The sequence below is a fragment of the Amphiura filiformis genome, chromosome 7, assembly GCF_039555335.1.
Source record: "Amphiura filiformis chromosome 7, Afil_fr2py, whole genome shotgun sequence".
Lineage (NCBI taxonomy): Eukaryota > Metazoa > Echinodermata > Ophiuroidea > Amphilepidida > Amphiuridae > Amphiura > Amphiura filiformis.
In genome coordinates this window covers 7,768,248-7,784,830 of record NC_092634.1, presented here as the reverse complement: position 1 = coordinate 7,784,830, position 16,583 = coordinate 7,768,248, and the positions used below count along the sequence as shown (strand labels likewise).

The window sequence follows — 16,583 nt, the reverse complement described above, 5'->3', positions numbered from 1 at the left end:
ACTGATTCAAATTATATAAAAATAAACTTTTCCTTAGATTTCGAATGAGACTGTTTAATTTTAAACGAATCCTTGAGGGGTCACGAATATATTTAGGCACCAAAATCGTTTTTTCTTTAATTTCTGGTAAAAAATCCAAAATTCTAACACTGTCAATACAAGGAGAATGTTTATGCACCATTTCTGTGAAAACTAGAAATGCGTGGGTTGATGGGTTTAGGAGTAATTGCGTCCATATTGGATGTATAATTTGCATAATTTATGCAAAAGGTACTAAATATGATTTCGTTTGCGTATATCGTAAATTTCGTGTATCAAATGCATAATAAAATGATTATTTGTTAATTAAGCAGCTCAAGTAGGCCTATTACATGCATTTGTAATGTTATTGAATTGTGCCAACCAAGGACACCCTTTATAACCCCACTATGTCCCCGTATAACACTTTGCATATTAGGCATAGGTGATTACATCAATGTTCACTGACATAGTTTTGCCAACAAGGGTCATCCCAGGTTGGAAGGTGTCCCCGGTTGGTTTATAAAACACACCAATAGTCCCCGGAAGCGAACTGTTTTACCGTAGTTAACATTTAAATAGGGAGCCCGTTTAAGCAACTGTATACGTGGTGTTAGGGTTAGGGTTAGGGTTAGGGTTAGGGTTAGGGTTAGGGTTAGGGTTAGGTTTAGGGTTAGGGTTAGGGTTAGGGTTAGGGTTAGGTTTAGGGTTAGGGTTAGGGTTAGGGTTATGTTTAGGGTTAGGGTTAGGTTTAGGTTTAGGGTTAGGGTTAGGGTTAGGGTCTTAGGGTTAGGGTTAGGGTTCAATATTGATCGGAGATAGGGCCTATATACGTATTAACTAGTAATATAGTATATCGTGTATATACGCTTTATTCCGTAATCAACAAGTATGATAGAAAGACGGCTTTCTGGCAGAACTACTCGTAGCATAGTGGTATAGCGTCTGACTATGGATCGCTAGGTTGTTGGTTCGAACCCCGGTCAATCCTTGGTAGAATTTTAAATATAATATAGTTCGTTTCTTTTTGTTAAGTATGAAGAAATACTTATTGTCTGTCCAATTAACTTAGACACCCAGTTTTTATTACTTATTTGAAAAAATATCCACTTTCAAAGAAAGTCATGAAAGAAAAGTGTTAACATTCGCTGAGACCTAACGGGATTTTTGTATTTCCAAAGCATTGAGTGAGAGTTTACCAGAAATTCTATTGAAATTGGAAGGTTTTTCTCAACACTTTAAAAATAATCCGGTAGAAGTTGGGTACATTATTTTGGAAGGTCTCATTATACAGATTTGTAGGTATTGCGATTTTGGATAGTGAATGGATGAATAGTAAATTAATTATAGGGCCTACTCCTCACCAAAAACATTTGATAAAAGTGAAAAATATAATTCAGTTCATAAAATGCAGACAGTATCTCTAATTAGCTGTCCCTCAACCAATTACAACAATTCGGCGCGGTATTTGAATCTTGTTCTGTGCATGCTTTTGCCTTGGCCCAATTCCAAGAAAATACATATTGTATGCCCTATGAATGTTCTAATGTTATTGGTGAGGAGTATAATTCACAATACACTCCAGACGCATATGCCCTATCATGTGTTATAATGCACCAACTGTGACATCTTTTGAGTTATAGAGGTTCTGCATGAAATTATTGATTGGCTCCAAACAAAGGATTTGAACCGGTGTCCTTCACCGAAATTATGGCACAGTGCAGTCCATTCAATCAAATATTGTCATCAACCTATTTGATCGTAGTGTATTTGTTATGCGTGTGAGACGACCTCTCGCGGTAGATTGCAAACATGCTTTTGTTGAATGCATTTGAGTAGACCGCCATTATTGTGAATTAGTAAAAGGATCAAAGAAAAGGGTGGCATCACTGATCAATATGCATGATTACAATGTTCAAACACCCTTACTGTAAATAGATTATCCCATCAAAAGTTTCAAGTCATTAGGAATATTCGGCTGGACCCAGATATCTAGCTGTAAATCGGTCAAAATTGAATAAAAGTAGACAAGGAAGAATATTTTTTCATCGCTTTACTAATAATTTCTGTTAGGTCTGGCCGTGTTTAGCAGTTTTTCTTTCATGACTTTTTGCCAAAGTGAAAACTTTTCGAAATATATCCTAAAAACCGGGTGTCTAAGTTATTTGGACAGACAATAGTAATAATGGCATGTGGAATCTAGCCTCATAATACATGTAATACTATACATTATGTATTATAAGTTTCTCCTATTCAAATGTTAACTACGGAAAAAAAATTCGCTCCCCGGAAGTGGGTGATTTCATTCACAAGGCATCTCACGCCTGATATTATCCCACAAACAAACATATACACCCACTCCTCCAATGGACTATCAAATATCCAGCGAATGACAGTATAGCTTTGACAAATGTCTACTGTACACTGTACAAACTCAATGTTAAAATCGCAAAAAAAACCACTATAATGGTGATGTTAACTCTGAAATTAATTTTGCAGGTAATTTGATACTTTGTCAATTTAAACGGACCGAAAATGTCATTGTGTTTATAAATCGTAACACATGCATTTATATTACGCGAATATTGACTTAACCAGATACTGGAACACCAGTTAGGATATAATTATACTGTCATTCACTGGATATTTGTATCCTACGACTTTTGAACTAGGCCTACTACTGGATACAAAACATTCCACTCAAAATAACACAAACGGGTTTACTTAAAAGATAGCTAGCTGTTCACAGTTGAATCACGTGCGCTTTGTGTACTTTTTACCCAACGCAGTAAAAAGTACCCAGAGCCATACCAGTGTATACATAATTATCTACAAGATAAAAGATATTTCGATTTCAACGAGCAATTACTGTATACTATTTATGCTTAAATCATTCTATTACATGTCGAAATCATTCAGCTTCACTATAGATGCGGGTCTTCGATAACATTACTTAAACTGGTTTCAATGGCTCTAGTGACTTATGCTATTGATTTTGATCATCAGTTGAGTTAGATTCACCCATTATTGATTCTCCTAGTTTTGAATCAAAATCATCGCTCGTTTTAGATGATGTTCCCGGTCTTGCGTCCAAATTGTCTCCCGGTTCCGATGGATTTTCGTCGGCTAAACCTGAATTGTTGTTACCCTGATTCATACGAATAGAATAATCTTCTGACCTTGATGATACTCTTTCATTGCCAGATACCTCAGGGGTGTCACCATCCGGGGATTCAGAAACAACCGTTCCTTTGCTGATTACCTGGGAGTTCCCCTTTGAAACAGAACTTACCGAGGTCGATAATCGTCTTTGCACATTCCATTTCTCGATTTGGACAAAATAGACGGCGTAAAGTTTCACAACGAACAATGAGCACATCACAACCGTCGCATTTACAATGAGCCCAAGTGCTGAATATCCGGCAATGCTGTAAGCATTGTCATGGGATATTGCCAGAAATGTTGACGAAAACGCCAGGAAAACAACAAGGGAACAAAAGGCACAGAATGTGATAAACTTTGACTCGTTGTAATTTTCTGGAAGCTGCCTGGTGAGTGCTGCAAGTATTGTGCACACGAGAGCAACAGACAAATTCCACACCATGAGGCCATACGTCCATTCGTCGCTATGTGAACACGTGATTTCTAGGTAGTATTGATTCCCTTGAGGCATCGCTCCACTCACTTCCGGTACGTTAAGAAATATCCAAATGATGGTCCAAATGAACTGTGAAATTAAATATCAAAATCATAAAAAGGTTTATTACAAAGAAAACGTATCTGGTCAATTCCAGCCAAAGCGGCCAAAATTCTCTCTGGGGCCATTTTGAAAATGTTTTCCTTTTCAATTCTAGACTTATCAAATGAGACGATCATGTCTAGTGAATCATCAGGTGGAAGTGCCATCGGATTGAAAAATAACTTTTCTTGCTAGACCAAATAAAGTGTTAAATGCGCATATGCATGTTACCCACGAATTCAAGCATTTTTCACCTGTTGTACGCCATAAAATTTCACTTTCTTTAATATCTTTCAATATTTGATGTGTGACTTATATACACTAGAAATCGGTGAAGACTTTGAACGTAAAATAGAATTTTATTACATATAGACGAATCTAAATTCACGCATTCCTACACCTGACTAGCAGCCTTTAGTTGGGTAGCCGTCGGCTACAATGCACTCAAAATGTGAAATGATTCGGCCTTGGCGGAAATTTTAAACTGTATTCCATCACCCGTTTTACACCTTTCATAATAATCGGATTATCTACACGCGGTATCTATGCTTTGATGTACTTCTCGTCCTTGCATCTTCTCTAGGTGTTAGGCGGCTTTTTGTTTGCACAATTGGACGCTCAAAACACTAGGTTGGTGCTGGCGGCTACCCAAAGATGTCCGACCAAATCCTGACCATGACTTGGCTCGTTGGATTCGTCTATATCTACAAAGAAATATTTTGGTTATTACAAATTTTAAGAAAGAAGCAGGTGTACAGTTAAGATTGTGTCAATTCTTCGAACTCTTTCCAAAGTGGCTGTCATTTAACATTACTGTATTATTTCGAGAGATTAAAATAAATGCTTCATATAAATATAAAGTTAGATTTTGTATCTCGTCGCAGGATGAGGATCTCAGATGGATTCGTGGGTAACAGCGTCTGGAAAATAGCAATTCCTATTAATTTTTTTTATTTTTTTAATAAAAATAAAAAATACTTTTCCGTATGTCAATAATTCAGGCTGCAATGGCACAAAATGAATTTTAATCAAAATACAGACTACATGGAATATTTAGAATGGATCATTATGGCATTTTGGGTATAAAAATTTTGAGAATAATGAAGTTGCCAAATTCAAATAGACAGAGCAAACAGTTTTATATTATTATTTTAGTAAAATCATTCCATATTTTCATGTAGCAATATTCTATTAACTCGTGTTTGACAGTTCCTATGAACTAAAACACTATCAATACATTGTTAACTATAATTTAAGTAGGGATTCGTGGGTAACCAAAATGTTCGTGGGTATCACATATTTGAAGGTATGTATTGGTAAGCGGCAAAATAGAAAATATTACAGAAGGTTGGAAACCACCATGCGGTTATTCCTCCATTGTGTTTCAATGATTCCCGTTTCTCTAACCAATTGCATTTACCCCCAAAATGGTAATTTAGGATAATCAATCAAAACTTCATGATGCAGCTTCAGTATACCTTCAAGAGGACGCTATTAAACAGGACTGTTTTGGAACCTATTTCGCATGTTTTCAAAATGTTAAGATGCATAAGAAACATATAATTTACAAGTAAATCCTTGGATTCGTGGGTAACGCCGAATTCGTGGGTAAAGCTATAAGTACTATAGTACCGTTTGGGGTTTGCGTTTCTTAGGTGTATAAACTGTAAGTACTGTCAAAATTATAGCATACCCATGGCTTGAATATGTGCTGATTTAAACTTAAAATAAACAATCTCCTTATTTTTCAAGGTTAGTATCTATTCGGGATTCGTGGGTAACAAAAGTTTAAACCGTCGTAGATTCTTTTTAAAGCGGTGAACGTATTTTTACGATTTACAATTTTAAGCGCTTGTCAAACTAAATTCAGTGTCCAAAGTCATTAAATGTTAATTTAAGTTATGGCAATTATATTTGCTGGACTCGTGGGTAACAGTTGATACGTGGGTAACGTCAAATTTGATTTTATGGAATTTTATGGGTAAAACGTATTTGCATAAAATAATCACTTGGACCTCAGAATTATAGAACGAAACTTCGTTTCATGATATAGTCATTTATGGCATATTCACTTAACATTTTTCAGAACGATCATTTTATTTTTGATACGCGGGTAACAAAATTATTAGCCAAATTGACTTAATTGCCTCTAGAGTCCACAAACTTTGGTGGAATTCAATCGTTTTACATATGATGAGAGATCATGCAAACGTCTTTCTAACGGTAATAATTTCATTTTGATTGAAGGACATTCAATGACATATATGGTGCTTTATCTTTGAATTCGTGGGTAACGCCAATTCATTTAAGCTATCATAACTTGTCCCTGGTATGACTTGCTAGTAAAGGCCTATATGCACAAAGAGAGCACATTGGACGTGACATGATATGCTCCATCAATAACGTGATTTCCTTTATTAATGACATTTTAAAGTGGAAAGTTAACATAGAGAGAATTTTGTCCCGCTTTCGCTGGAATTGACCATCTACAAACTTTAATAATCACATATTTAATGGCTTAAATGAATAAGCACATTCTATAATGGTAGGAGGTACGTTTTTAAAGCTTCCAGGTTAAATGTAAGAAACCAAATTTTTCTTATTTTTTTAGAGTGTGAAGCAACTCCTCCTTATAGGCCATAAGGATTATGCAGTAGTCCTTATAAACAATATCACAGTTCGAAAAAGTCAAACAGGTGTTTTGTTTTATAAACCTGCGACATAATTTCGATGAAAGTGTTCGCATTTAAAGAATATCGTTACTACAGGGTGTCCCAGAAAAAATTACCGAGCGAATTAATTTGGACGTAAGTCGAGAAATAGACATCAGAATCCAAAAATTTAAAAGTCAGCGTGTAGCCCATCGTATTCTGTATCTTATACGCTAATTTTACTGGAATCGGTCGACTGATTGCGAAGAAATCAGCGATTACATATCGCATGCGTCAATTCACTTCATTCCAAGTTTGAAAGATAGATCATTCAACACAATGCGCAATATTAGTTAACTGTCAATGGGTTTCATGTTTTGTACCGTGAAATTCTTTTCGTTCTTTTTAAATAATCTGTTTCTTGCCAAACATTTGATCAGGTTCTGTTTAAATTTGAAAACCCACACGACATTGAAAATGAAAGCTTGCATGTAAGATGATGCTCGGTAAATATCTTTTTTTCGTTAATGTTGATATAAATGTTGCATAATGAATTCCATCTGGCTTTAAAAAAATTCTCACACACATTAATGTTTTTGGAGTATTTCCAATAAATTGTAATGCAAAGTTTGAATCTTTTAAAACTTTAATATTAATGTTGCATGGTATCAAAAATCACAGGTAAAGCTGTAAGCACTCGTTCATTGTCATTCTTGGCTCAAAATGTTCTTTGGAAAGTTAAAACCTAAAGAATTAAAGCTAGAAAGCTTCCAATTGCAGAAATCAAAGTTTTCTCGGACAAACTGTTATTAATCGTTAGTGAAAACATGAATAACATAACATAGTCGGATTATAAAATAGACAATGTGGATTAATTTAATGAGATACACAACCTTCAGGAAGCGGTGAACGAGTATGAAAAAAGCGCCTGTTGATCAAACTTGGAATGAACTGCATTGATGGGCGCATTATGTAATTGTTAATTTCTTCGCAACCATTCAACCGAATCAAACAAAGTTTTCGTATGTGATGCACAATAAAATAGGCTATGAGCTACATTTTAAATTATTTGATTTTGATGTCTAGTTCTTGACTTACGTTCACTTTTATTCACTCGGTAATTTTTTCTGGGACACCCTGTAGTACGGTTGGATGCCTCCAAACAACAAAACAAAATAAGCAAAAATCAAGAAAGAAATACGTGGAGGCTATTATTAGACAAAATCAAGCGATTCAGATCTTTCAGATGTGGGTCAAAATGAGCTCCTAATAAAGCGGTGCGCATTCAGTTTGTTCTTATTGTGCTATCAGAGTTCCGATAGGTAATCGATGGATATTATGCCCTGAACATTTTGCATAGTACTATCAATTTTTATTATGCTCGATACACAATTACGATAGTAACGATAGTAGAGCTGTCAGTACATATTGGGACACCGATAGCACACTTCTGCAGTTTACGATAGAAGAGCTATCGGTACATATTGGGACACCGATAGCGATACAGGACAAAACTATACATGCTGCCTTAGAAACAAAAGTAGCATTACCGGAATGGCTGTGAGCCCTACGATGAGTGCTATTTGTGTCTTTGGACGAATGAACACAATAGGACTATTATTATGCTCGATACACAATGTATCACATGTCCAGAGCACGATTGACGAGCTATCGCCACCTATTCGGACCCTGATAGTGGCAGTGGCTATAGGACTATACATGGTGCAAAAGAAAAGAAACATTACCGGAATTGCTGTAATTTCGATGAAAGTGTTCGCATTTAAAGAATACCGTTACTAGTACGGTTGGATGCCTCCAAACAACAAAACAAAATAAGCAAAAATCAAGAAAGAAATACGTGGAGGCTATTATTAGACAAAATCAAGCGATTCAGATCTTTCAGATGTGGGTCAAAATGAGCTCCTAATAAAGCGGTGCGCATTCAGTTTAGTCTTATAGTGCTATCAGAGTTCCGATAGGTAATCGATGGATATTATGCCCTGAACATTTTGCATAGTACTATCAATTTTATTATGCTCGATACACAATTACGATAGTAACGATAGTAGAGCTGTCAGTACATATTGGGACACCGATAGCACACTTCTGCAGTTTACGATAGAAGAGCTATCGGTACATATTGGGACACCGATAGCGATACAGGACAAAACTATACATGCTGCCTTAGAAACAAAAGTAGCATTACCGGAATGGCTGTGAGCCCTACGATGAGTGCTATTTGTGTCTTTGGACGAATGAACACAATAGGACTATTATTATGCTCGATACACAATGTATCACATGTCCAGAGCACGATTGACGAGCTATCGCCACATATTCGGACCCTGATAGTGGCAGTGGCTATAGGACTATACATGGTGCAAAAGAAAAGAAACATTACCGGAATTGCTGTAATTTCGATGAAAGTGTTCGCATTTAAAGAATATCGTTACTAGTACGGTTGGATGCCTCCAAACAACAAAACAAAATAAGCACAAATCAAGAAAGAAATACGTGGAGGCTATTATTAGACAAAATCAAGCGATTCAGATCTTTCAGATGTGGGTCAAAATGAGCTCCTAATAAAGCGGTGCGCATTCAGTTTAGTCTTATAGTGCTATCAGAGTTCCGATAGGTAATCGATGGATATTATGCCCTGAACATTTTGCATAGTACTATCAATTTTTATTATGCTCGATACACAATTACGATAGTAACGATAGTAGAGCTGTCAGTACATATTGGGACACCGATAGCACACTTCTGCAGTTTACGATAGAAGAGCTATCGGTACATATTGGGACACCGATAGCGATACAGGACAAAACTATACATGCTGCCTTAGAAACAAAAGTAGCATTACCGGAATGGCTGTGAGCCCTACGATGAGTGCTATTTGTGTCTTTGGACGAATGAACACAATAGGACTATTATTATGCTCGATACACAATGTATCACATGTCCAGAGCACGATTGACGAGCTATCGCCACCTATTCGGACCCTGATAGTGGCAGTGGCTATAGGACTATACATGGTGCAAAAGAAAAGAAACATTACCGGAATTGCTGTGAGTCCTACGATGAGTGCTATTTGTGTCTTTGGACGAATAAACCGTGGTCGTTTGGCAGACTTCACACTAGCTCTGAAGATACGAAACAGACGAGTGGTTTTCACCGCAAGGGATACATAGATGAAAGAGGTCGCGATTGGTGAGCAGATACGCTGAAGGTAACACACTCTAATTGTTGGACGAACGACGTATAGAAGAGCGCTAAAATATGCCAAGAAGATACCTGAAATGAAGGAGAAAGAGTTATCATTAATCATGTTTATATCATTGAAAATTTTAATAAAAACACACATACACCCCCACACAAAATCCCAAAAATAATCTGAATTAGCAAATAACCTAAATTAAAGTTACTGAAAATGTAATTGAATAGACTTTCTAGATGGGAATTCACATAAAAACGTTACAGTTTTTGTATGAGTAACGCCGTCGGTTATCACAATACCGATGTGAATGACGTTAGAGGCGCATCTGACGAAAGCCCGATCACTCACGCAAGGACTCGCTGGACCGCGTAGTGCGCGTACCTGGGACGTACTGCGATAACCGTCGGTGTACTCGTAGAAATGTTAAAACTTTTTACTGATAAAACTTACCAATGAACATTATGTAGGAAATATCACGACTAGATACTTTGATGAGCCTGTTCTTCCGCTGGTAAACATAAAGACCTCCAATGATACATGTGAATATAAACCCTAAGGAAGCAAAACAAATAATAGGTGCCTTCCAGCCATTGTAACTAGGTGGAATCTTAACACACGATGTACGATTTGTATCGGGCCATCCAAATGTTTTACTGTCGTGATCTATGCATGATTGGCAATGTGTTTTGTCTAAAACATACTCATGTTTGTCGCACTCAATACAGGTCCAGCAACATGCATGTTCGGAACTAATCTTGATTTCACCTGTCTGGCATGGTTTGCTACACACTGATATTGGTGCATCCGATCCCATTTCGTTGCGTGTATACCAAGTGATGTTTTTGTCAAGAATGACATCATTCTGCCATTTGCCTACTTTAACAAAGTTATAGACATTGTCGGTGAAATTCAAATACCGAATGGAATATCGTCCCAATACATCACCATTCGGCATAAAACTGATATCTCCATTGACAAGGCTGGTGAAGCTTGTATTCAGCAAATGCGTAAGTAATACCTCCCCATTAATAGGCTGCATCTCTGCACACAAACCAGTCGATTCAGGCGGACACAAATCAACTCTCATATTCTCCAATGCGTGTGCAAATGCGAAGACACTATCCATTACAAGGGTTTCGTGAGACGACTCTTCGTCGCATTTGGTAGTGTTAGACTTCGATGGATCGTCGGAACAGAGAGGGAGATTTTGAAGAAATTTAGGTAGCCATGGATTATTGGAGCTGGCAGGGTTGAGAGACTGGAAGTAGATGTTAAAGTCAGGGAGTGATTCAGATTTGGGGACAATTGTGAAAGCACCTGTGAAAAAGATCAAACAGTTAAAAGTAAAATTTGTGGCAATCTACGTTGTCGAATAAATCGAGTTGTTATTATACATCTTCCTTCTGGAATACCAATTTAAATACTTCATCCTTTGCTGTCCTTATAAGGAAAAAACACCGTTTGTAATAGTAATGCCTACCCTTTGTAAGCAAAGAACATGATGTCCAATGCTACAAAATCGTTGACGGTAAAAATAATATACTGTTGATTATTGAGAATATGTGAATATCAATTGAAGTGAGGCACCATGTTTAGTTTAGTCCTATATCGCTATCGGTGTCCTATCGCAACAGGTACCGATAACTCTCCTATCGTAACCTAATGAAGTGCGTTATAGGTATCTATAACTCTCCTATCGTAACCTAGAGAAGTGTGCTATCGGTGTGCCTATAGGTATCGATAACTCTATTATCGTAACCGGGAGAAGTTCAGTTCAGTCATGATGCAGACATGTCTACAGTATTTTTTTTAATTTTTAATTTTTTTTATTTATTTATAACATTCGGCCGAAGCCAGGCTAATCCCAATAGTGCTCAGAGGCTACTAAATTTAAGGGACGCCATCCGGATATGACGGGACAGGGATATGGGAAGAGGTCCGATTTTAGATGCAGGAGGAAAACCGGAGCACCCGGAGAAAAACATGCGAGGACGAGCATGGATCGGCAACCAAACTCACATGTGGCGCCGCGGGGAATTGAACCCGGGCCACAGTGGTGAGAAGCGAGTGAGAAGACCACTACACTAACCCGCCCTCCCCAGTAGAATTCATCTCGACCTTTGCAGGACTTAAACTCCATTAAAAGCTATTAAACCAAGATAACACCCATTGAAGCAGCTCAACTGATTAAATCAGATCTTCTCTGGTTGTGCACAAGTGTCTGTTTTCAATGTGCGACATCGCAATAAAGCTGGTATTATAGCTTCAGTTGGGTAACCGATTATAATGGAAACGAAAGGAAACAATGGTATGTGTACCTTTGTTCACGAAATGAGACAAAGACCTGCTTTTTGTTAACCAGCATTCTTCAAAATGAGCAACATAATGATTGTTGACTTAACACGGTTTGGAAATAATTTCTTCATATTTTTGGTGTTATCTGTCGCTTACATATCCTTCCTAAAACACAAAAGTGCGACCTCTCCAAACATCTAAATTAGCTAAAATTTAGGACATGTTACAAAACTATATTTTCTAGAACCTATTTAGAATAGTTTAAATGTAGCTTGTACCGTTTTTTTGTGACATCCTTCAGAACGGAGCGGTCCGTTACCAATATAGCTCAATATTTTCAGTCAAATCTCCATTCAATTAACACGGGGAGTTGGCTAGCTATGAGCTAGCTATGCTTTGCCCTCACTCATATTTTACAAAAGTGCGACCATTTCTGAACATCTAACCTAGCTGTAATTTTAGGTCATGTTAGAGAAACATATTTGCTAGAAGTTAAAGAGAATAAATAAAATATTTTCTGGTTATTTTTCACACAGTGATGTTAACTAGGCAAGTGTCCATTCTTCCAACACACATCATTTGTAGAGGTCACGCGTCAATGGTGAGAGCACTGTGTATTGTGTATAGGAAAACGGACATTAACTGCAGTATGTTCAATATATTTCCATCAAAAATTACAAAGTATAATATAACACCAAAATTATTTTTTTAAATAGCACAAGATGGAGGAGATGCAACAAAAATGTTGCACCACCTTACAAAAATAAAACCAACACAACGACTAGGTAAGACAAGTGCGGCAGTCTAACAAGCAAAGGATAAACAATGATAACATAATGTACTACCACGTCTAATTTTATCATTTGTATTACCTCTGCCAGAGAGAAATAAACTTGGAAATTTCAAGCTGAAATGAATTTATTTCTTAGGAAAGTGCGCTATCGGTGTCCCAATTGGTACCGATGGCTCTTGTATCGTAACCTGGAGATATGATACATTGTGAATTAAGCATAATAATGAGTATTTGCAGAGTGCTATTGTGCATTATTTTAATATTAATAGGTAGTACTGTGGGGCCCGATGTTAAGAGCCATCGATAACTATCGTGACTCAGATAGCGGTATTGGGCCAAACTGAATCTGGCGCCTTTATTAGTAGTTCATTACCCATAACCAAACGATCTGAATAATTATGGTATTTGATTTTGAAAAAGATATAACTGTTGTCTCATTATAGGTAATTCTTTGTTTGCTTTTTCCTTATTTGTTTTGTTGCTTTGACCCATTCAGCCATTCAATTAACTATTGTGAACGTGATGCCTAAGATATTGCACTGTAAAATACAAAACATGTCGTGTAACGTAGGTCTACAGGCCAAAATGCAACATGCAATATGAAGAAGATATGTGGCAACAATTTTACATTTATACATACTAGTTACCAAGTTACCCACAAAGATCTGATGTGCTTGCATTGCCACTAGATTTCAAACTGAAGGATTAAACAAACAAGTCAATATTTTTTCAAATTATGATACATTGCCCTATGTTGCAATACTATTGGCTAGTCGGTGTTTTTATTTCCACTTACGATACGACCAGAGCATGCAGAAACCACACCATGGGAGCTCACAGAACCCGCCCACCCGTTTATTATCTGGTAACAACGCCCACCTACCCCGACCCACACCATGCACTCCACCAACCAAACACATTATACTAACCAAGTGCTGCTTCTTCATCCCCTTCATTGACAGCGCCTTTGCCATAATTCCCCCAGCCATCACTTCCAATCCAAATAAACCTTCTAGTTGCATTCATTCTTGTTGTTGCATTAAACATCATCCGTGCATTCTCCAGATGGGCGAATAAGATCACAACTGAAGCATGCGATCCATCCTGAAAGTCGACAAGTTCTGAGATAAGATTATCATACTCTTTATCAGAATAACTCTGAGATATTGTTCTGGAATACCCTACGCAGATTCCATTAATATCAGCCAATGTATCAAATTCAGTTCTTGCACTTCTCCCATAAGTATCATCTGATCTAATAAAAGCCACATAGGTCCATTGAAAGCGAAGAAGGATATCAACTATGGTCTTAACTTGGTAACTATCTGGACCAACTGCTCTAAGAAAGTATGGATATCTGAGATTGTTGCTGAGTTCATCACTTGTGGAAAGATAAGACACCAGTGGTATATGATATTGGCCTAGCAAGTAGGTAGCTTGGACGCTAGAGGCGCTTCTTTGTGCTCCTACCACTCCTACAACAGGCGCCTTCCAATTAATCTCATTGGAGCATGACAAGTCGCTTGGCCTACAGGTGTCTTCGGAGATGGGTAAAAAATGTAAACACTCTCTAATAGTTCTAGATTCGTAAGAGCACGTGTCATGGATATCAAACCCAAGCGTGATATTTGGTAACAAGGTCGTGTTATCATTAATCTTTTGTATGGCAAATGTCACAGCTTCCACTTTCTTCAAGGAGTCTATGTTCCTGAGTTTATCGCAGTCTTGAGTCGCTTCATTGTATGTGTGAAGAGGGATGAGGCCTCCTAAGATAATATCCCCTGGTTGTGAGTAAGTAATGCCACACCCATCAGTTTTAGAAATAAAGAAGTGGAGTAAGAGGAAAGACAGTACCGACACATTTACACCGTTATTCATCTTTTAATCACAATGTGGAGCTGTGGTGTAATCATGTACGTTGTTTCTTGTTAAATCTTTTATTGCCGGGTCTGGTGAAGTTTGTAGATCCTTCCTCATAGATGAAAATCTGTAAATGAGTACAATTAGATATGGGATTAAGTTTCTATAATGACAACCAAGGTAATGGTAAAGGTGTTTAATGTTATTGAGTGTGATTTTATTTTTATAACGACCTTCTTGGCACCAGGATGAATAAGAAACTACACATCCTCCTCTATTTCTTGAAGCAAAAAAAAAGTTTTGACACCCACTTTGCGGACATCAATTATTATTCAAATCTTACACAAAGAACTCACTTACATTTTTACACTTGAACCTTCTTCTATATACTCAATTACGTCAAAAATACCAGTATTACACTTTAAAAGTGCATACTTTTACTCCCAGAAGTTGCACATTTTCACAAAAAAAGAAAATGTTGTTAAACTTTTGTCAGTGCTACTTTGTTAATACCAATACCCGAATGAAATAATATCTTATTCGTCTTCATTTCATACCACATGCATGTATTACCAACAACATTAACCATGTGAATCTTGGGTATTTTTTATGATCTGAATTCTGAAGGGGTTATCATAAACATGATAAAAACCTTTGGAAAAAACCATGTTTATTCCAAATCGTTTTGGTTTTGATGCGCATTTGGTTTTATTTATTTAAATGTATTAATCAACACTCAATCTACATGTTCTTTGCTTACAAAGGGTAGGCATTACTATTACAAACGGTGTTTTTTCCTTATAAATTTTGCTTTCAATTTTCCATGACTCTTGGTACTTCACTTAATTCATTATTATTAATTATTTTAATGCATATTATTGCATGCCGTTTATTGCTTATTATAAATAACTAAATAAAGAATCGTTTCCTGGTTCAGACGGGACTAATTTCACCGAGTCACCCGTAACATGTCATGCATGCATGCGTCGTGCGAATACACGTTGTCGTAACCCAGCAAACACACAACGTTTTACAGAAAACGTTTAAATATTAGGTATAATACTTTGCTTTATATGTATTTGTTCCAATAATTGAAATCGAACTTACGAAATTACAATTTATGTAAACATGACTGTATTGACAGTCCTACTACTAATATTGGGCAGAACTGTATAAAAAGTGCTTCTTTATTAGTAACTTACCGACCAAGGTTGAACAAACCATGTAGCTCGACACCATTGCCTTGAAGAATACTGGAAATTCCCACCAATCGAGGTCGAAGTTTGCTGCCACTGTACATGCTATACAGGAATGATCTTTGCGATTAGTATTTTTTTTTGGAATGATGTTGCTTAACATACATTAGTCCTACATGTACAATGTAAAATGTATTTTTGATCTCTGTGTACAATGGTGGAGACCAACATTTGACATTTATGCATATAACTCAAGAACTGTATTTCGGAGATAGGTCAAACTATACTTTTTCTAAATATTAATAATAAGATTGCCCGTATAAGCTGCAATGCAGCCTACCATGAATAGGTCTATTATAGTTTTAGACGAGTCAATTTACGTCTTAGCTAGACAGAAATGGAACACCTATGTTTTTGTTTGCTAGTGACTCTAAACACTCTCCCGAACAACATAATTATTCAAAAAGGATAAAAAAGGACACCTGGAAAAAATAGTAATTTGCGTCTATTCAATATGGCTGCTCATGCAGGGTTCAAATTTCAAACTTGGGCGAATATAGAATATCGTATAATTGTATTCCTCTCATTATTATGGTTTATTAAAAGTTTAGTTTGACCTATCTCTGATGTACAGTTCTTGAGTTATATGCTAAAAATAAGTCTCCACCATTGTCCACAGGCTGCAGGAGTAAAAAAATGCTCCGATTTTGATTAAAGTGGTTGCAAATTGTTCCGCTTTCAATGGGCTTTGAATTTGTTGCTCTTGGTAACGAAACACCCGAGATTATGGCAAACTATTCTTTGGTTAAAATGG

The 16,583-nt window shown here is 36.8% G+C and overlaps 1 protein-coding gene across 1 annotated transcript; it reads right to left on the bottom strand.

The window, feature by feature from the left end:
* Window positions 1-2,927: 2,927 nt before the first annotated feature.
* On the bottom strand, window positions 2,928-15,817 carry LOC140156694 (metabotropic glutamate receptor 3-like). Its single transcript, XM_072179628.1, has 5 exons — window positions 15,776-15,817; window positions 13,643-14,700; window positions 10,076-10,942; window positions 9,467-9,702; window positions 2,928-3,745 (listed from the first exon to the last, which is right to left on the bottom strand). Exons 2-5 carry the CDS (start codon window positions 14,589-14,591, stop codon window positions 3,005-3,007), a joined length of 2,793 nt encoding a protein of 930 aa, XP_072035729.1. The 5' UTR covers window positions 14,592-14,700; window positions 15,776-15,817; the 3' UTR covers window positions 2,928-3,004.
* Window positions 15,818-16,583: the final 766 nt, after the last annotated feature.

Excerpts from the sequence above, each read along its gene's own strand:
- LOC140156694 (XM_072179628.1), bottom strand. The coding sequence starts at position 14,591 with ATGAATAACGGTGTAAATGTGTCGGTACTGTCTTTCCTCTTACTCCAC. Across the intron at positions 10,943-13,642 it reads GGATGAAGAAGCAGCACTTG|GTGCTTTCACAATTGTCCCC; the intron begins GTTAGTATAATG and ends TCTTTTTCACAG. Across the intron at positions 9,703-10,075 it reads TTCCTACATAATGTTCATTG|GTATCTTCTTGGCATATTTT; the intron begins GTAAGTTTTATC and ends CCTTCATTTCAG.